The sequence below is a fragment of the Dryas octopetala genome, chromosome 2 (assembly GCF_963921425.1).
Source record: "Dryas octopetala chromosome 2, drDryOcto1.1, whole genome shotgun sequence".
In the NCBI taxonomy this organism is placed as follows: domain Eukaryota; kingdom Viridiplantae; phylum Streptophyta; class Magnoliopsida; order Rosales; family Rosaceae; genus Dryas; species Dryas octopetala.
This window is the reverse complement of record NC_141367.1, coordinates 29,248,080-29,267,722: the sequence shown is the minus strand read 5'-3', so window position 1 is coordinate 29,267,722 and position 19,643 is coordinate 29,248,080. Positions and strand designations below refer to the sequence as shown.

General features: G+C 35.6%; 2 protein-coding genes and 1 pseudogene across 3 annotated transcripts; all 3 read right to left on the bottom strand.

Moving 5' to 3' along the window:
- Positions 1 to 1,112: 1,112 nt before the first annotated feature.
- Positions 1,113 to 2,670, bottom strand: LOC147295357 (bifunctional adenosine 5'-phosphosulfate phosphorylase/adenylylsulfatase HINT4-like; annotated as a pseudogene). Its single transcript, XR_015120249.1, has 4 exons — positions 2,574 to 2,670; positions 2,385 to 2,451; positions 1,486 to 1,563; positions 1,113 to 1,396 (listed from the first exon to the last, which is right to left on the bottom strand). The product of XR_015120249.1 is annotated as a bifunctional adenosine 5'-phosphosulfate phosphorylase/adenylylsulfatase HINT4-like (transcript).
- A 9,901-nt stretch (positions 2,671 to 12,571) lies between these two features.
- On the bottom strand, positions 12,572 to 14,223 carry LOC147295356 (uncharacterized). The gene is made up of 2 exons (XM_086234326.1): positions 13,841 to 14,223; positions 12,572 to 13,735 (listed from the first exon to the last, which is right to left on the bottom strand). Exons 1-2 carry the CDS (start codon positions 14,152 to 14,154, stop codon positions 12,865 to 12,867), a joined length of 1,185 nt encoding a protein of 394 aa, XP_086090452.1. The 5' UTR covers positions 14,155 to 14,223; the 3' UTR covers positions 12,572 to 12,864.
- A 1,083-nt stretch (positions 14,224 to 15,306) lies between these two features.
- On the bottom strand, positions 15,307 to 17,130 carry LOC147295355 (micronuclear linker histone polyprotein-like protein). The gene is made up of 2 exons (XM_086233471.1): positions 16,982 to 17,130; positions 15,307 to 16,662 (listed from the first exon to the last, which is right to left on the bottom strand). The coding sequence occupies exon 2, from the start codon at positions 16,627 to 16,629 to the stop codon at positions 15,349 to 15,351; it is 1,281 nt and encodes a 426-aa protein (XP_086089597.1). The 5' UTR covers positions 16,630 to 16,662; positions 16,982 to 17,130; the 3' UTR covers positions 15,307 to 15,348.
- Positions 17,131 to 19,643: the final 2,513 nt, after the last annotated feature.

Below are 19,643 nucleotides of genomic sequence, written 5' to 3'. Positions count from 1 at the left end.
GTTCCATTGTCTGTAATATAGTGTCTGGTATCATCATTAACTGTCAGGAACTGAAGATCGATGAAGACATTATAATGAGGACACTTTTACATCACATCCTAGTTCTTTACAATGATATATTTAAGTATACTTTGAATATTAATCAATTCACCTTTAACTTCTTGTGGGCAGCTAATAATGAAAATTCCAATCAAGTCAGACAAATACATCCTTGAAATTAAAAGGGCAGATTCACTACTAGGAAATACCCCATTAGATATCAGTGGAACACCGATGTCTATTAAGTTTGCGACCGATAAGGGCAGACGTGATATCTAATGTACCCTATTTTCAATATCAGTTTTGGGCCGATGTCTATATCAAATTAGACATCCTATTTGTTAAATATCCGATATTGTTAATAAATAATATATATCGATTTTTCAAGTTTCCGCTATCTAAATGAACGGATTCCGATATGTAATATACTTTCAATATCATTATTTTTTCAAGAACTGACATTAAAAGGTATATTAAATATCTATTTGGTTCTATTTTTTGATATTATAAACTCATCAAAAGCTATATTTGGTAGGTTGTTACATCACTTTTTTTATCAAAGCGATATATAATATTTTTAACACATCGAATTTGTAACTAAAACCGATATATATGTACACATTAGATATCTGTTTGTTCGTTGTTTTAGATATTATAAGTCTCTTAAACATCAAGTTTGAGTTACAATGTGATATAAAAATAACATTAGATATCGGTATTATTTGTTATTTCAATGTATATACCTGTATAAATATCAAATTTAATAGACATTAGATATCAGTGTTTAACTGATATTGTAAATGTTTTTTAATTAAAAAAGTAAAATAAAATGGGTCGTTAGATATCAATTTTTCCTGCCAAATATTTGATATAAAAGTTCCAACATGCAACATCCAATTTGTGCAATTTAAATGCTTCCATAAATTTCATCCAACATTCTCATACATTTCCAACATCCAATTTCCAGAGAATTTGTAGAGAGGGAATCTTAGCATTTCTCATGTGCATCACTTACACTTACAGTAATTTAATATAAAGCACCACAAAACTGAAACAGAAGCATCAATAGAGAATAAAAATATTTATACTTGTATTAGAATTTGAAGCAATACATATTCTAAGGGTAAGCAAACCAAGATATATGATTCACCATAACGATTAACATGACATATGCTTTTTTCTGTTTTACATAGTTTACCCACTAACTAGGGAAAGCCAATGTATCATGTTTCACTACTAATTTATAACGCAAATCACACTTTTGAAGTAATTGGTGAGAGAGGCTTTATCTTCTCCAGCAACTTTTCAGCTTCAAGAAATCCAAATGATCCCACAGACATATTTTTTATATTTCCATCTGTTCAAGTGTAATTAGGTATGTCACTTCAATGAACAAGTTGAGGTAAGAGAAACCTCAGGCATATCGTAAACCCCAAAATAGCTTACCTGAGTATGTAGGGTAGTGCCAAACAAGGAAGGTGCAAATGGTTAACATAATTAAATGGAGGCTGATGAAAGCCAAATCTGTCAAAAGGACATAATAACATCACACTCAAAACTCTTTCATAACCAAATTCATCTGCAGAACCTTAGTTCAAAGTTAGTAAAAACCAAGTAATGATTATTTTGACCTAATTGTTTTTCAGATGAATACTGCATGCATGCCTACTCTAATTCAAGTTCATTTATTCAATTTTTTGTGTGTAATCATTTTAGGTTCACAAGTATAAGTGGATATATAGGAATCAAAATCTGCTGAATACCTCATGTATTGATCTTCTACTTCCTAGGTCTCTTCAAATCATTACAGAAAGACATCTTCCAAAGAAGATGTAAAGGACAAATTGGTCAATGTATAGCCCAAATTACAGAAATTATGAACATTCACATTCTTAACCAGCCCATCTTTGCATTAAGCAATATGGGTGACATGTTAGTAGGACAGACAGAATATAAATATTGAAACTAATCTAGTGTTTTTTATTCTTTGACAGTCAACAATCCAGTGTTCACCACCAAGGCACAATTTCACATCCATCGTTTCCATGGTACATAATAAGCATTCAAATGGCTTAAAGAAACAAGAGGGGCGGGCTATGAAGCAAATGTTTGTGCAATCGGTGCCACAAGAATTCAAGAATAGTAGCATAATAACTGAATCAAGTTGTAATACAAATTTACATAATTTCCAGCAGCGGCAACGCTAGAGGAAACAACCTAAGAGAACAGCTTCTGGAAATCAATCTAACTGTGCACAATTGCACACCCAAAAATCAATCTAATTGTGCATAATTGCATATCAGAAAATAATACAAAGATAAAAGCTTTCGAGAACAGGGCAATACCTGTACTGATGGCATTGAGGTGCATCTCGTTGTAATAGAGTTTTCCCCACTTCTAACATGTGACATACTGAAAAACAATGAAAAACAATGGGGTGTAAGATTAATACATATATTGATGAAAAAACAAAGAAAAAAGTCCCACATTGGTTGAACCATGAATCATTTAAGCTTGAGCAACATTTAGATTACCCAAAGAGTAGTCTTGAGGTGTTCTTTGAAGATCCTTCACAGTTGGGATGTGATCCACAGGAATAACCAAGTAATGCCTACAAGAATCAAGATTGTTATTTTAAATTGAAAATGGTGACACTGATGAATGGGATTGGGGGGAGTCATTCAATACCTTGCAGCAACGGGTCTGATATATATCAATATTAAATTAAAATGTATATTTAACTAACCTAAAATCAATATTAAATTATCCACCTATTTCCCTTTAACATCTTACAAAACCTAAAATCAATATTAAATTAAAATGTATATTTAACTAACAATTACTGCAAGAATCCGAATTAAATACCTTATGAAGGAAAATTAGCTATATTTAACTCCTAATGAAGGAAAGAAACATCTCCAATCACACAAAGTACTAACATTATAACAAATTTGAACCATTGTAAATTTGTATAGATTATTAAGAAAGGAGAATAGGAAAAAAGAAAGAAGCATCAACTGACAATGACTGCAAGCATCCATACAATGATAAAAAAAATGAAGTTCTTAACTAACAATTACTGCAAGCATCCGAATTAAATACCTTATGAAGGAAAATCAGCTATATTTAACTACTTAATGAAGGAAAGAAACATCTCCAATCACACAAAGTACTAACATTATAACGAATTTGAACAAGTGTAAATTTCAGTAACTACAGTAAACAACTTTAGTTTACAGTAACTACTGTTGTTTATCCCATCCAAATAAACAATAGTAACTACTTAGTTCAAGTATAAGAAACTCTTTACCAATAAAAACAAATTAAGCACAATGGCTAATTTCAGTCAATCCCCATCCATAGGTACATGTTATAGCAGAATAGTTCTCCAACGTAAATACTAAAAAGAACCAACAAAAACCTAGTACTCATAAAGTTCCCCCCCTCCCCCCAAAAGAAATAGAGACAATTATCAAACTTGTTATAGCAATAGTTTACTGCAATATCATATTCAAAAGCTAGCCTAAACAAAACCCCATCTTAGCAAACTCAACCACTAAACCAATAAGACCAAGTGAATCAGTTGTCTATTACTAGTTTTTATAAAAGTTGCAGAAAAGTAGTAAACGTCTAAAAACTTAAATAAATCCAAAAAAAGAAATAGCTAATAAAGCTCAAAGAAGCAACAAACTATTTCTCTTCTATATGGATGTCTCGGTTTCAAGTATTGGATACTCTAAATTGAAGCCTAGACATAGTCTTGAAATTAAATAGTATGTTCTTGAAGAGCATTTGTTATTTATATACAAAATAGCTAAAATCCATTCACAAAAATAGCACAAACAAGCAGGGAAAACAATGAGCAACGTACTTTAAAGAAAGTAACTTTCCTTATAATTAGTATTAATTCATGGGTTAAAAGATTATATAGAAATAAGTTAAGTACTTTAAAGAAAGTAACTTTCCTTATAATTAGTATTAATTCATGGGTTAAAAGATTATATTGAAACTAATAGCAGAAATAGCTTTGGTCTCATAAGAAATCCTACTCTCAACCAAACTGTAAAAGCTAATAGCTGACAGTCAGCTACCCTAGTGTTTTAAAATGACAAAATTACGCTAAACGCCACAAAAAAACCAATCTTATTCAAGCATTTTCTTAATTGCAGATCAGCAAATCAGTGTTACAGAGAAGCAAAGCCATCATCTCCTGTTTAGCCTGCCTATAAAGAATCTACCAATAAAAGAGATAGAGAAAGTATTCAACACAAGAAGTAAATGATATTGACAATGCTGAAAAGGATGGGAAAGCCACAGCCGGATAGAATATTTTCTGTTTTCATATGTATCTGAAGAATGTACATATTCAATTTCTCATCCTAATCAATTCTGCTGATACATATTCCCTTTCCAAACTAAACTTTTGAAGGAACTCAATGCCAAAAAAAAAAAAGATCATTAGAAGGAGCTTGAAGAAAACAAAAAGGTCAAGGTAAGAAGCTGAAATAGGAGGTACTCCATCCTTGCAGATCATACCTCAGATCAGAGGAATCCTGCCTAAAAGAGAGACATATCTGGGAGTGGTCCATACACAGTCTCCCAAGACAGTGGAATAAACCACTTATCATTATTGTTGCCTGCACAAAGCCATTAAAAAAGATAAGCATACCTCTAACACGAAAGCATTAAGCAAATCATGGTTCAAGGAAGTAAAATAGATCTAATGGAAACAATTCTTAGGGATCAGCAAAGAGTTAATCAGGATCGTGAATCGCATTTCCTGTCCCTGCCCTGTGAAGAATATGGTTATGCCCTCATCCTCACCACATCCCACCCTGCCACCTGTTTTTTTTTTTTTTTCTCCTTTTTCAACATTGGCTAAATGTCTAGAACTTTTGTTAAATAAATATTATCCTAAATGCTCCCAAAACAATGTTAAGCTATGAAGTTGATTTTAAAATATGTGAATTTAGAATAATAATTGATATATTGGATGCCAAATCTATTCCTTTTTAAGAAAAAAAATCCCAAATACAAAACAATATTAATCCAACCAAAGAAATAAATAACTTTTATTAGAATATTCAAATATACACGGTGTGAATGCACAAGGAAATTGGATCATCGCCGACCTTGAAGTACACACACACACACACATACAGTGATATATATATATATAGGCCTGTACCTTGTTAAGCCATCCTTTAGAATGAATCCTTGTAATTGATCTCTTAGCCTAGGACCACATAAGACACCAGACATCTGCTCACCTAAGGAACCAAAGAATAAAATTAGAGGGAAGTGCGAGAGAAAGAAATAAGATATTCAATACAAAAAAAAAAAAAAAAACCTAAATAGATACAAATAGATATAAATATAGAGGCAGTTGTACTCTTGTATGCCAAAATAGATGCCACAAACTATCATTATAGCATGAAGGAACTTCCATCCAACCTATGCCCTGGATAAGTCTGAATCATTTTCCAGTAAACCACATGTGAACTTCCTCAAAACAGAAAATTAAATTAAATTAACCAAAACAGAAAACAAAATTAATAAAATCCTAGCAGAAAGAGACAGATGTTACCTTGCAAGCAAATATAAAACTCCAAATTGAAACATACAAATTACCCAAACATTTCACAATAAAACTCACACCAAATCAAACTAATCAAAACCCCGACCAAATAGAGTCTTTAAGCCAAATCGAAATTCATCATGGTAAATTATGAAAACTCAAATTCACAGACAGAGAGAGAGAGAGAGAAATACAGAAAGCATGTGAGAGCTCAGAAAGGGAAAGATAGCAGAGAAAGAGAGAGCCGAAACCACCTGCAACCAAAAAATAAATAAAATTTTTCAGAAACTAATAGTAGAGAAAATTTGTCTAAATTTAACCAAAATTCCCAAAAATAATAGAGAAAACCAGGCTTCCGAAGGAAGAGAGCAAGCAAACAAGGTGAATAAAAAACACAAAAAGAAAGAGCGAGAGAGAGTACCTGAGAGAGCTCTCGGAGAAGAGAGTCGGAATTGGATGGGTGTTACACAAAAAGCTAGACGATGGATACTAGGCGGTGGGTGTTGGACGATGGGTGATAGATCTCATCGTCGATCATTGGTCCCGAGGTCTCGTCGTTGCCTTCCATCGGAGAGAGAAAGTGAAACCCTAGAATTTGGGGGTTTTACAATTTTGGATGAGTGAATCGTGTTTAGGAGGAAGAGAAAAGAGAGAGACATAGAGATAGAGAGATCGAAGGAGAGTTTGGTCGATCTGAGTTTGGTCTCAGTGAGCGAGGGTGAGAGAGAAGGAGCTGAGTTTGGTCTGATGGAGTCTGAGTGAATGTGTCTGCGAGTGAAGAGTTGTCAAGCCTTTAGGAATTTTTGAGAAGCAGGATCGATGAGGTAGAGACCTCATGGATTCTGGTCTGGGGGAATTTGAAGCAAAATCACAGCAACGACGAGGGCTGTGGGTGTGTGTGTGTGAGAGAGAGAGAGAGAGAGAGAGAGAGAGAGAGAGGGAGTGTTTGAGAGGGGGAGTATCGGGTCTAACTTAAGTCAAAACATTTAAGTTGTCACAAAAATTTGTATATTTGATTTTTAGCTGAAATAATTAATATCAGTTCATGATATAGATATCGATTATTATACAATTTTAATTTCTACCCAAAAATTTAGATATCGAATTTGCAAACTTAGCGATATATAAATGTGTTTAAACATCATTTTTAGAAAACTAAAAATCCAACTGATATAAAAAAATTTGACAATATCGATTTTTTAAAAATCGATATATTTTTAGTGATATCTATTGGGGTATTTCCTAGTAGTGATTATACAGTCCTCATGATTTTCTGCCCCTCAAAAAAAAAAAAAAAAAAAGAATACTACAATCCATGAACTACAGCTATGCTATTCCTAAAAACAGGAAAAACTGGATTTTACTATCCCAAACCAAATTAAGAATAGCAAAGATCTAACTCTCATTTCCTCCTAATATGTTGAGTGTGTTTGAAAGAATAAGTTAGTACCAAGCTTCCATCCATTCTTTTCCAATACAAACCTCTCAACCAATGCATAGCAAGTTTAGCAACCAAATTTCCTCCACCTTTCCATCCCTCCAAACTCCTTGATGCGGCCCGCATTGCACATAATTTCCTTTTTCAACTTGATCGGTGTAAATCTGGCCATTAGGCTCTCGGTGTTTGATTTTTGCACACAATACCTTTTCGGAAAGAGGAATGACGAGGCAGCGAGCGAAGACAAATTTTGGGCAAATAAGGCCGTTTACTAGGCCAAATTAGCATTTAAAGTTTTTCCGAATTTTTGGGCAATTTTGTAGTTGTCTTTTATTGCTTTCAGTATTTAATTTGGCCGTTGAATTTACCTTTTAAGACCTTTAGGGAGTCAACAAGGGTTTGGTGGTATTTAAACACCATATTGGTAGTTGTAATGGAGTTTTTTAGAGATTAATGAAAATGAGACTTTTCTCAACCCTTCTATCAACTTGGAATCCTTACGGATCAATAAGGTTATAGACCCCATGTTCTTGGTATTCTCAATCTAGAGGATCAAGAAGTCTAGAGTTTGTGTGTGTGTGTGTGTGTTGTGATTCATCACCTACACTGCGTCACTCCTCTACTTTCTTCACTCTTACTTTCCTCTCATTCTCCCAAAGTCATACCTAGAGTTTCCCAAGTCGTTGTTTAAGACATCTCAAGTCGTTCATTCGGGCATCATGGCCAAGTCATTCCTTAAGAATTTTAGTTCGTAACTCGAGACATTATATATGTTTATACCATTGATGCATTTCAAATGTACCTAGTGACATCTCAAGTCATGTTTTAACGCTTCCAAAGTCATACACTAGAGTTTCTCAAGTCGTTCTATAGGGAATCTCAAGTCGTTCCTTAGGGCATCCAAAGTCGTTCTTTGAGAATTTTAATTCGTAAATCAAGGTATTTAAGTGTTTATATTCTTGATGCATTTCAAATTGTACCTAGTGACATCTCAAGTCATGTTTTGACGCTTCCAAAGTTATACCCTAGAATTTTTCAAGTCATGCCTTAGTGCATCCTAAGTTGTTTCCTTAAAAATTTCAATTCATAGCTTTAGAAATTTTAATTGTTTATACCTTTGATATATTTAAAATTTTACTTAGTGACATCTCAAGTCATGTTTTGAAGCTTCCAATACTCTAGAGTTTCTCAAGTCGTTCCTTAGAAAATATCAAGTCATTCCTTAGGGCATTCCAAGTCGTTAATTGAGACTTTTAGTTAGTATCTCAAAGTATTTTAAATGTTTATACCCTTCATGCATTTCAAATTGTAGCTATTGACATCTCAAGTCATGTTTTGACGCTTCCAAAGTCATATACAATAATTTCTCAAGTTGTTCTTTAAAGCATCTCAAGTCGTTCATTGAGAATTTTAGTTCATAGCTTGAGTCATTTTAAATGTTTATACATTTGATACATTTCAAATTTTACCTAGTAACATTTCAAATTTTACCTAGTAACATTTCAAGTCATGTTTTGACGCTTACAAAGTCATATCCTAGAGTTTCTGAAGTCGTTCATGAGGGAATCTCAAGTCGTTCCTAAAGCATCTCAAGTCGTTCCTTGAGAATTTAATTTCGTAGCTCGAGGTATTTTAAATGTTTATATCCTTGATCCATTTCAAATTGAAACTAGTGACATCCCAAGTCATGGTTTGACGCTTCCAAAGTCATACCTTAGGGTTTCTCAAGTCGTTCCTTGGGGAATTTCAACTCATTCCTTAATGAATCTCAAGTCGTTCCTTAGGGTATCTCAAGTCGTTCTTTGAGAATTTTAGTTCGTAGCTCAATGTATTTTAATGTTTATACCATTGATGCATTTCAAATTGTACCTAGTGACATCCCAAGACATGTTTTGACGCTTTCAAAGTCATGCCTTAGGACATCTGAAGTCGTTCCTTAGGGCATCCTAAGTTGTTTCCTTAAGAATTTCAATTCATAACTCTAGGAATTTTAATTGTTTATATCCTTAATGCATTTCAAATTGTACTTAGTGATATATTAAGTCATGTTTTGATGTTTCCAAAGTCATACCCTAGAGTTTCTTAAGTCGCTCCTTAGGGCAACCTAAGTCGTTCATTGAGAATTTTAGTTTGTAGCTCAAAGCATTTTAAATGTGTATACTCTTGGTCCATTTCAAATTGTAGCTATTGACAACCCAAGTTATGTTTTGACGCTTCCAAAGTCGGATACAAAAATTTCTCAAGTCGTTCCTTAGAGCATCTCAAATCGTTCATTGAGAATTTCAATTCATAGCTTGAGACATTTTAAATGTTTATACCATTGATGCATTTCAAATTATACTTAGTGACATCACAAGTCATGTTTTGACGCTTACAAAGTCATATTCTAGAGTTTCTCAAGTAGTTCATGAGAGAATCTCAAGTCGTTCCTAAATGCATCTTAAGTCGTTCCTAAAGGCATCTCAAGTCGTTCCTAAAGGCATCTCAAGTCGTTTCTTGATAATTTAATTTTGTAGCTCGAGGTATTATAAATGTTTATATCCTTGATCCATTCCAAATTATACCAAGTGTCATCCCAAGTCATGTTTTGACGCTTCCAAAATCATACCCTAGGGTTTCTCAAGTAGTTCCTTAGAGAATCTCAAGTCGTTCCTTAGGGCATCTTAAGTCGTTCCTTAGAGCATCCCAAGTTATTTTTTGAGAATTTTAGTTCATAACTTGAGGTATTTAAATGTTTATACCCTTGATGCAATTCAAATTGTACCTATTGACATCTCAAGTCATGTTTTGACGCTTCCAAAGTCATACCCTAGAGTTTCTCAAATCATATCTTAAGACATTTGAAGTCGTTCCTTAGAGCATCATGAGTTATTTCCTTGAAAATTTCAATTCATACCTCTAGGCATTTTAATTGTTTGTACCCTTGATGCATTTCAAATTGTACTTAGTGACATCTCAAGTCATGTTTTAACGTTTTCAAAGTCATACCTTAGAGTTTCTCAAGTCTTTTCTTAGGGAATCTCAAGTCGTTCCTTAGGGCATTCCAAGTTGTTCATTGAGAATTTTAGTTCGTAGCTCAAGACATTTTAAATGTTTATATCCTTGATGTATTTCAAATTATAGCTATTAATATCTCAAGTCATGTTTTGACGCTTCCAAAGTCATATACAAGAATTTCTTAAGTCGTTCCTTAAATAGAGCATCTCAAGTCATTCATTGAGAATTTCAATTCATAGCTTGAGACATTCTAAATGTTTATACCTTTGATGCATTTCAAATGATACTTAATGACATCTCAAGTCATGTTTTGACGCTTCTAAAGTCATACTTTAGGGTTTTTTAAGTCGTTCCTTAGAGAATTTCAACTCGTTCCTTAGGGAATCTTAAGCCGTTCCTTAGGGCATCACAAGTTGTTCTTTAAAAATTTTCGTTCGTAGCTCGAGGTATTTTAAATGTTTATACCCTTGATGTACTTCAAATTATACCTAGTGATATCCCAAGTTATGTTTTGACGCTTTCAAAGTCATACTCTAGAGTTTTCAAGTCATGTCTTAGGACATCTGAAGTTGTTCCTTAGAGCATCTTAAGTTATTTTCTTTATAATTTCAATTCATTGCTATGCATTTTAATTGTTTATACCATTAATGCATTTCAAATTGTACTTAGTGACATCCTCAAGTCATGTTTTGACGCTTCCATAGTCAAACACTAGAGTTTCTTAAGTCGTTTCTAAGGGAATCTCAAGTCGTTTATTAGGGACTCTCAAGTCGTTCCTTAGGGCATCCTAAGTCGTTCATTGAGAATTTTAGTTTGTAGCTCAAGGCATTTTAAATGTTTATACTTTTGATGCATTTCAAATTGCAGCTATTGACATCCCAAATCATGTTTTACGCTTCCAAAGTCATATACAAAATTTCTCAAGTCGTTCCTTAAAGTATCTCAAATCGTTCCTTAGAGCATCTCAAGTCGTTCATTGAAAATTTCAGTTCATAACTTAAGGCATTTTAAATTTTTATACCTTTTGATGCATTTGAAATTATACTTAGTGACATTCCAAGTCATGTTTTGACGCTTACAAAGTCATATCCTAGAGTTTCTCAAGTCGTTCCAAAAAGACATCTCAAGTCGTTTCTTGAGAATTTAATTTTGTAGCTCGAGGTATTTTAAATGTTTATACCCTTAATCTATTCCAAATTGTACCTAGTGACATCCAAGTCATGTTTTGACGCTTTCAAAGTCATACCCTAGAGTTTCTCAAGTCGTTCCTTAGGGAATTTCAAGTCGTTTCTTAGAGAATCTCAACTCGTTCCTTAGGGCATTCAAAGTCGTTCTTTAAGAATTTTAGTTCGTAGCTCAATGTATTTTAAATGTTTATACCCTTGATGCATTTCAAATTGTACCTAGTGACATTCCAAGTCATGTTTTGACACTTCCAAAGTCATACTCTAGAGTTTCTCAAGTCATGCCTTAGGACATCTGAAGTCGTTTCATAGGGCATCCTAAGTTGTTTTCTTGAGAATTTCAATTCATTTCTCTAGGCATTTTAATTGTTTATACCCTTGATGCATTTCAAATTGTACCAAGTAATATCACAACTCATGTCTTGAAGCTTCCAAAGTCATACCCTAAAGTTTCTTTAGTAGTAACCACCTGAAACATTGACTCTTTTTTGAGTTATGGATTTTCCACCCTTTTCTTCTAAGAAATTTTGAAGGGACACCGTCTGAGGCTATGGCTTTGGCAACAAAACTACCATTTTGATTGAGTCTTCCTCTGAGCTGGATTCAAATTGTTGATATATGTTATTGGGATTGAAAGGTTGTCGTGGTACCTCCCGGACATGAGTTCAAAAGCAGCAGGTTTCAAAGTCCTCCTGTGTTGATGAACTAGTGCATGCTTGCCTGCAAGGCCAATTTGAATATAATTTGTTAGGTTCGCTCATCTAAAAAAAAGGGTCAGCTTAATAACAATGGATTGATTAATAACACTAGGACTAATTCAATTTGGGATCGCATGCATACCCTTTATGGCTCCCGCGCGACTTTATAGCATAGTACCGATTGGAAGCCAATGACTGGTTAAGAACTGGAATGAAAGCAGTGTAGAGCGATCAACATGTCTGTCATCTCCCATGACTCTGTAATAGCGAAGCTCTAGGTCCTTGTTCTGAGGGGAAGTAAACGTATTCCTTAAACCACTCCTAATAACAAAATTATATTCTAATCATATCCTCTGATCAAATCATAATCCCATAAAATCATATATCAATTATGAATTTGTAATTGGTCAATTTTCCAACATAAGAATGTGAAGAATTTGGCAAGGAAAAGATGGATGTATCTGCTGACAATAATGACATGTTACATGAGCTTTCTTCCTGCTTTCGTTAGGACGGGGATCGCCAACAGTCTGTTTTCTGTTGCCAAGTGCAAGACCAATGATTGCATAAGAATGTGTGAACTGAGAATGAGTCCAATTTTTTTATACTTCAAGTCATACTTGAAAATTCAATCTAGTTGAAAGGTCAAATCCTTACTTTTCAATTACTTTTAAAGATCATTGGTCAAAATTATGAGAATATTCCCAAATGGGTGCTTAAGTGTCTTGAATGGGTTTACTAGTAATAACTATAAAGGGTCTGTGATTCTAGAGTTTACACTTCCATAAATCAAATAGTTGCTCAAACGTCAAAAGGCATACCGAGTCAAATTTTGTCTGGGTGTAAATTCTATACAAACAGCATATGCACAAAACCAGGTCAAACTTTCACAATAGGGGGGTGTCCCAAATGACAAACTGCAGAGCTTTTTCATTCCCATTTACTCCTAATCTGATGAGTGTGCTTGAAATCAAAGGTAACTAGCAAGCTCCCATCCAAACTTTTCAAAGCAAACCTCTCACTTAATACAAACCAACCAAACTTCTTCCACTCAACCTTCCCTCCATATTCCTCTACTCTCTCCACTCTCACTTTCCCTCCATCCCCTCCAACCCAACCAACCCTTCCTTGCTCCCACTTCATTCTCTCAACAATTGCTAAGCTCACCCCCACACTTGTCTCTTCTCCAACATGGTTGAAACTCCTATACCACATCACCCCATAGCTCACATCTCTCTCATCACACACAGCTTCTCTCCCTGCAACCATAACCACTTCACTTTGAACAACAACATCCACAACCACAGCATTGCCTTGGCCATGTGGGTCACTATGATCCTTCACAAATATTTGTTCCCATCTCTGCTCAAGTGTCATCTCATAATACATTGATCTATTCCTCTCGTTTCTCAAAGATTTTGGTGTCCCTTCCTTAACAAACATGAATGGACAATACCACTTCCCTACAACCACAGGCTTCAATGGGAAATTGAAATCTGGAAGATGGGCACGGAGGGCAGTGTCTAGGCCTTGTGCTTCACCTATTTTGAATTCAGGTGACATTTCGCTTTTGAGTTTCCAACCTCTCCTCCACAAAGCTTCTGGAGGAAACCCATCTTGAGCCATAGACTTAGCCACAAAACCACCTGAAACATTAATAACTCTTCTTTGAAGATGAATCTCGAATTGCTGATACATGTCCTGGGGATCAAAATGTTGGGGAAGTACATCGTTAGCACAGCTGGTGAAGCAGCACGTGTTCATGTCCGCGGCCTCCTCTTTTGAGCTTGTGTACGCTTCCCTGCAAAACGAAACAAGAAAAAAAATGCTCATGCTTAATCAATTGTAACCCTCATAGTAAATTTTGAACATCAGGATCAATTATTATGATTATATTCGTACGTACCCTCTATCCTTCCCATAAGGGTATATTGCATAGTAGCGATTGGAAGACAAGGGCTGATTAAGAACTGGGATGAAGAAAACTTTGTGAAAATGAAGATCTCTGTTTGGATAAAACCCTTGTGCATAGTAAAGCTCTAGTTTCTTGTCCTGAGGGAGAGGCAGGTTTTTAATAATCTCACTCTTGAACAATCCGAAACAGCATTTGGGTTCTTCATCTTGGATGACAAGAATGCCAGAATTTGGACCCTCAGGTGGAGGCAATGAGAGATCAGCAGGAGACTCTTTGTACATCGACAGAGGCCTTGTCACATACATTCTGCCACAGATTCTTGAAGCTCTGCTTTTTCTTGTTTAATTTGTAAGCTTTGAGGATCTCAAACTTTCATGTGCTCATATAGTCAATATTTTTTTTTTTTTTTTTGGCCACTTGCTCATATGGTCATATTTTACAGGGAGAAGAGTAGTCAATAGCTACTCTAGTTGACTATTTTGACGTGTTGATTTTTATTAAACAATAATACATCTGCCATTCTTGATAAGATTTGGCAATATGTGGTTGCAAACTGAGGACGTGTGCACTAGCTAGTGGCCAAGGGCTCTAGTGGGTTGTTCACTTGTTCTTCCTACTTGAGGAATTCTTGACTAAGTAATGGCTAGGGTCCAGGAAGAGGATAAGGCCAAAACTTGTTGAGCATATCAGTGACAAAACAATAGAACTATGTTTCAAGGCCTTCAATAAAAGTTGAACGTCTACAAGACTCGATCACTTTTGCTTCCAAAGCAAAACAATGGATCTTATGGAACATGTATGTCCCGAGACCCAAGTCGATCCATGAACTAGGTCTCGTAATTGAATTCTGACTCAAATTGTATGGAGGGATTGGTTCAATAGAAGTATAGCCTAAGTTAATATGTTAGTTTAAGCAAAAAGAAAAAGGAGCTAGTGCCTCACTTTAAAACACTCTCCTCTTCTAGGCTCCTAGTAGCAAGTTCCTGACCTTCAATGAAAAAGTTCACAAATAACTCTATACCTGTTTATAGATCTGATCTTGGGCCAGTACCCTTTATTGATATTGGAGAAAAAGAAAAGGGAACACACTCTTTTTGGGCTTTTCTTGAAATTTCCAAGTTTACGATCCAGACATATGTATGTACACATTGTCTCTTTGGCCCTTACATCAAGAGACATTTGTAAATTTCCTCGTGAGTTTCCCGGTATGCATTTCAAACAATATTTATGCAATTAGTGAAATTTATAAGAATCAAAATTCTAAATTAACTCAATCCTATCCTTTCCTTTAGTGTTATGACAATATCCCAGAGTAAGTATGAGCTACTTTCTTTTGACATTTATTAGCATCAACATAAATACAAAGAGGGAGAGATTAATTAGCAGGTTGTGAATGTGACTAGTGACTAACTACAAATGGGAAGACAGAAAAACACAGACAAAAGATTTTTGTAAGATACAGAAAACACAAATCTTTGTCATTTATGGTACATGGTATCTCAGGTTTTGAACATAAGAGCTTCATCTTTCTTCCTAGTACTACTTCCCCAGCTTGGATGATGCCTGAAAATCCATTTCCAACCCTTCAAACTTTTCCTGCCCCTCTTGATTCCTCTGTCATTGACTGTTATCCTACAAGAACCACCATGACTGTAAATACCATCCCCCATTAGACCCCCAAATGGACCACCACCACATTCATGTGCCTCAAAATCACTACCTCTCATGCTTCCAAAAACAGAGTTTGTATCTAACTTATTTCCCATCTTCATAGCAGAGAACTCTGGCTTGGATTGTTCCGAGTAATCAAGCTTCAAGTCAATGAACCCTGATTCATCCATACCACTAAAATCACTCTCCTTGAGTGAGAAGACACGTCTGGTTGCTCCACTAAACCCCTTATCAACCTCCATAAGGCCTCCCTTCTTGACACCCTTAAAATCAGCACCCAATTCAGAACCCAAAACATCATCTTTCTTTTCACCATCAAAACCACTCTTTCTTGGCTCTGCTTCACTGAACCCACTTCTTCTTCCTTCACTGAACCCACTTCTTCTTCCTTCACTGAACCCACTTTTTCTTCCTTCACTGAACCCACTTTTCCTTCCTTCACTGAACCCACTTTTCCTTCCAGAATCTAGAACCATACCAGCAGTGACACTAGAACTCCTTGCAGCTGAAATAGAACTCCTGGCCCCAGAAACCATTAAATGTTCCCCCCCATCCTCAGACTCCAACAAGCCACCCCCTCTGAAACTGCAGAGAGACCTGGACCTTGATACACCCATATGATCAACCAGCCACATCTCACTTTTCTCATCAAACCCACCTACACTTTTATTCCCACAATCTTTGTCTCTTTTCTTCCTAAACAACCTCCCAAATCTCCAAAACCCACTTCTTTTGATTTCAACACAGCTACTGCTACTTCTCCTGAGTACCACACCATCCTCTTTCTCTTGGGTCTTGGGCTTGGAATTTGACTGTAAAGCCTCACTCTTTTCATTCTCAATCAGAAATGAGACTCTACCAACACTGCCTACCTCCACAGTGCATGAGTTGCGGTTGGAATTGGATGAAATCTCAGAGCAAGAGCAAGAAGATAGACGCTGCTCACCACAGTCTGAGCAGACCAGCTTGACAAGACGATCCTTAAGACAATACGCACATATCCCAACCGAAGACGAATTGGGGTGTTTACTGCATGACATTTCTGATGAAGAGTAGTAGAAATCCATGTCAATGTTGTGTGCTTCCACAGCTTTGCCTCTCTCTTTCATTGCCTCTCTTCAGCTTCAATCTTGAAGATAAAGCTTCAAATGAATAAAGGGTCCGTCAGAGAAATCAAAGTTTTGAGCTTTATTGAGAAGATCAAATGGGTAGCTCCAAAAAGCCTTGTGAGCTATAAATGAAAAGCAAATGCAATGTGGGTTTGAATTTGAAAGAACAGATTAGATGAAGGAGTAAAGGAAAGAGGGTTTTTGGGGAATTCAAGAATGTATGAGATTTAGAGTGATTTAGAGTGATGGAATTGAATTGATAGATGCAGGACAGATGGCGTCAACTTTACGTTTGCTTTTGCAGCAAACAGTGGAAGGAAGAAAAGGAGTGATGCAAGAAAAGCACTAATACCTGCAGGCATTATTGTGTAGGGAAGGAGAGTGAATGTTACAGCAACTTGAGTAAAATCAATGAACAGAGAAGAGAGAGAGAGGCCTCACTCCGTAAAATTCTAATACTTGCATTGCGTGCATTTGTACCATCAATATCAATGCATAACCAGACCCACCAAGCCATAGACTATGTCTTACTTCCCACTACTAGAAAAGTCATTAGATCAGCTGGTCTTGGATCCATTAATCTTTCATCGTCTGTCTCTTTTCCATTTTCCTCTTGTCCTTGACTTTTAATACAAAATCACATTAATGTTAGATATAATCGCAATTCTGTATTAAGTTATAATGATAGTGATACTTCAGTATAAAGTTACCAACAAAGTTTTCTGAAAACTACTCCCAATAAAGCAAATTATACATGTTAAGCTGTGTGAACAAAAGATATTCTTACCTTCTAATCTTCAATGTGAAGAGTCTGAAGACTAGGGCCTGATTATCTTCACACCAAATTCAAATACTACATTTTATATAAAACGAAAATCTTTACAACCTAAAATGCTTCCAAAATTATCTTGTCGAAATTACAAGATAGAATATGTTGTGAATATATATGACATATAAAAATCTTTTTAACTATTGACTTTTATCGGATTTAGTTTTTCATATTAGAGTAAAATTTATAAACTATTTATATGCCTTTCGGTGTGTGGATACCTATGCTAAATTCAATGTTCAATTTAATTGGGGCCAATTATTCTTAAACAACACCTATGAGAGTAAGCAGGCATATGCATTTGTATATTTGCTTTTGACATTCGAGAATCATTCATCGAGACACAATCCCATACGATGTCGTTTTCTCATGGATATTAACCACGTGTCCCAGCGACAATTCTGTATTAATGTTGACCCGACGTAGCTTCTCTTTTTGAGACTTGAGCTGGGGATCGACGGTCCTGATATCTCAGTCGGCATCAACATGCATGCTGATCACAGGCATCGTAAATTTCAAAAACCTCCAAGGCTGCCAATCACGGCCTCAAAGTCGCAAAACTAGGATGATGACGATGATGACGATGATGATGGCTGCTATCTGTCGTGTCATGTCGTGTCCCATTGACATTGTATTTATCGAACCAAAGCAAGCAAATCCGATCGCCTTTGACGTGCCGTGGAGACTTTGGAGTAGTAGCGATTCTCCTTCATGTCCATTCATATGTCACAACATGCAAAATCGTGGGACCGTCGACTTTGTGTGTCAAAACATACACACGTAGATACATATCGATCATCACAAGTTTTACAGGTGGCATCACGCCATGCGATCATAAGGTGTGGTGCTTCTTGATCGACTGGTCCATCTTTCAAATTTACCAAATTTTTTAACCCTAAATGCAATTAACACACCATAGATTGTAAGCATTGAGTGATGGAGGTTGGGTTTATGTGTAAACACCAAGTTGCAACAAAGTTGGTTAAGTTTCACTCTCCATGTGATCAACTGTTAGAAAATTATTTGAAATGGACATGGGTTAGGAACAAATCCCTTTTAGTGCGCCTAACTACAAGCACACAAGAAAAAGAAAAAGGCAAAGAGACAAGCAACTTGTTTTCTTTGTTTGAGTCAGATTGTGTCTTTTTTTTGAAATTTTGGATTTTTGACTACTATATAAATTATATAAGCCTGAAAATAAAGACCCAATCTGACTCGCATAAAAAATGTTACGTGAAATTAAGTTATCATATGTTTATTGAGCCTGATCAAATTATATGTTAAACTTATGGAGTTTAGTCGATAAATAATAGATCAAAATTAAAAGTGGCATGGTTTCACGGTGGTCTATTGCGAACCATAAACAATGAATCGGCAAATGGCAAATAGGTGGAAGCAAAAACGATTCTTGTGGTTGGAGTAGGGTTGGCATAATAGCAAGGTCGCACGCCCAACGCATGCAAATCTCCGTGTATTGTAGGGACACGAGCAATTATTTATTGAGGAATGTTTTGTTTTGGGTTGTTTAGTTTAATAAAAGAATTTGGAAGTGTGGTAATCATGATGTTCCACTAGTCCTGCGTCACTAATTATTTTGTTGTCTTGCAACCAAATTCATGAGTTTAAAATGTTTTGGGGATTGCAAGGTTATGTTACTACTTTAATTATATGGCTGTATCACATTATTAATAAGTGATCGACAAAAAAATATGGTTGCTTTTGTTTTTAATATGTGCTCATGATTGAGTACAATTTACCTGCAGACTTATAAACATGCTTGCTGTCTGACATGCACTTTCTTTGGGATGTCATTGCCATGTGCTTTTGCCCAAGCTTTTCTAATAGTGAAATGTATAAGCATAAAGAAAGTATAAGCATTTCTTCAGTATTGGTATGTGAACTTGTGATATTTTTCTTTACTTTGTTGAATATTTTACATTCGAATTTTTTTTACCTATTCGAAAAAAGTAAGTATTTATTTGAGTAAGGTTGTCGGCCTCTCTTTGCTCCAGGCCGGAGAGAAAGAGAAAAAAACAGGAGGAAGGAAAAACAAGAGTAGGGTGGGGCCTGGGGGGCAGTCTGGGTACTTAGGGAAAAAACAAAAAATTTATGTAGGGGGGGGAAAGAAAACAGTGGGGTTTCTTTAGAATCCCTATGAAAGAGTAAACATTCAGCCCAATACAGA

Bases quoted from the DNA above. Each gene is read 5' to 3' on its own strand.
- LOC147295356 (XM_086234326.1), bottom strand. From the start codon at position 14,154: ATGTATGTGACAAGGCCTCTGTCGATGTACAAAGAGTCTCCTGCTGAT. The intron at 13,736-13,840 runs GTACGTACGAAT...TTCGTTTTGCAG, and splicing joins CCTTATGGGAAGGATAGAGG to GGAAGCGTACACAAGCTCAA.
- LOC147295355 (XM_086233471.1), bottom strand. From the start codon at position 16,629: ATGAAAGAGAGAGGCAAAGCTGTGGAAGCACACAACATTGACATGGAT.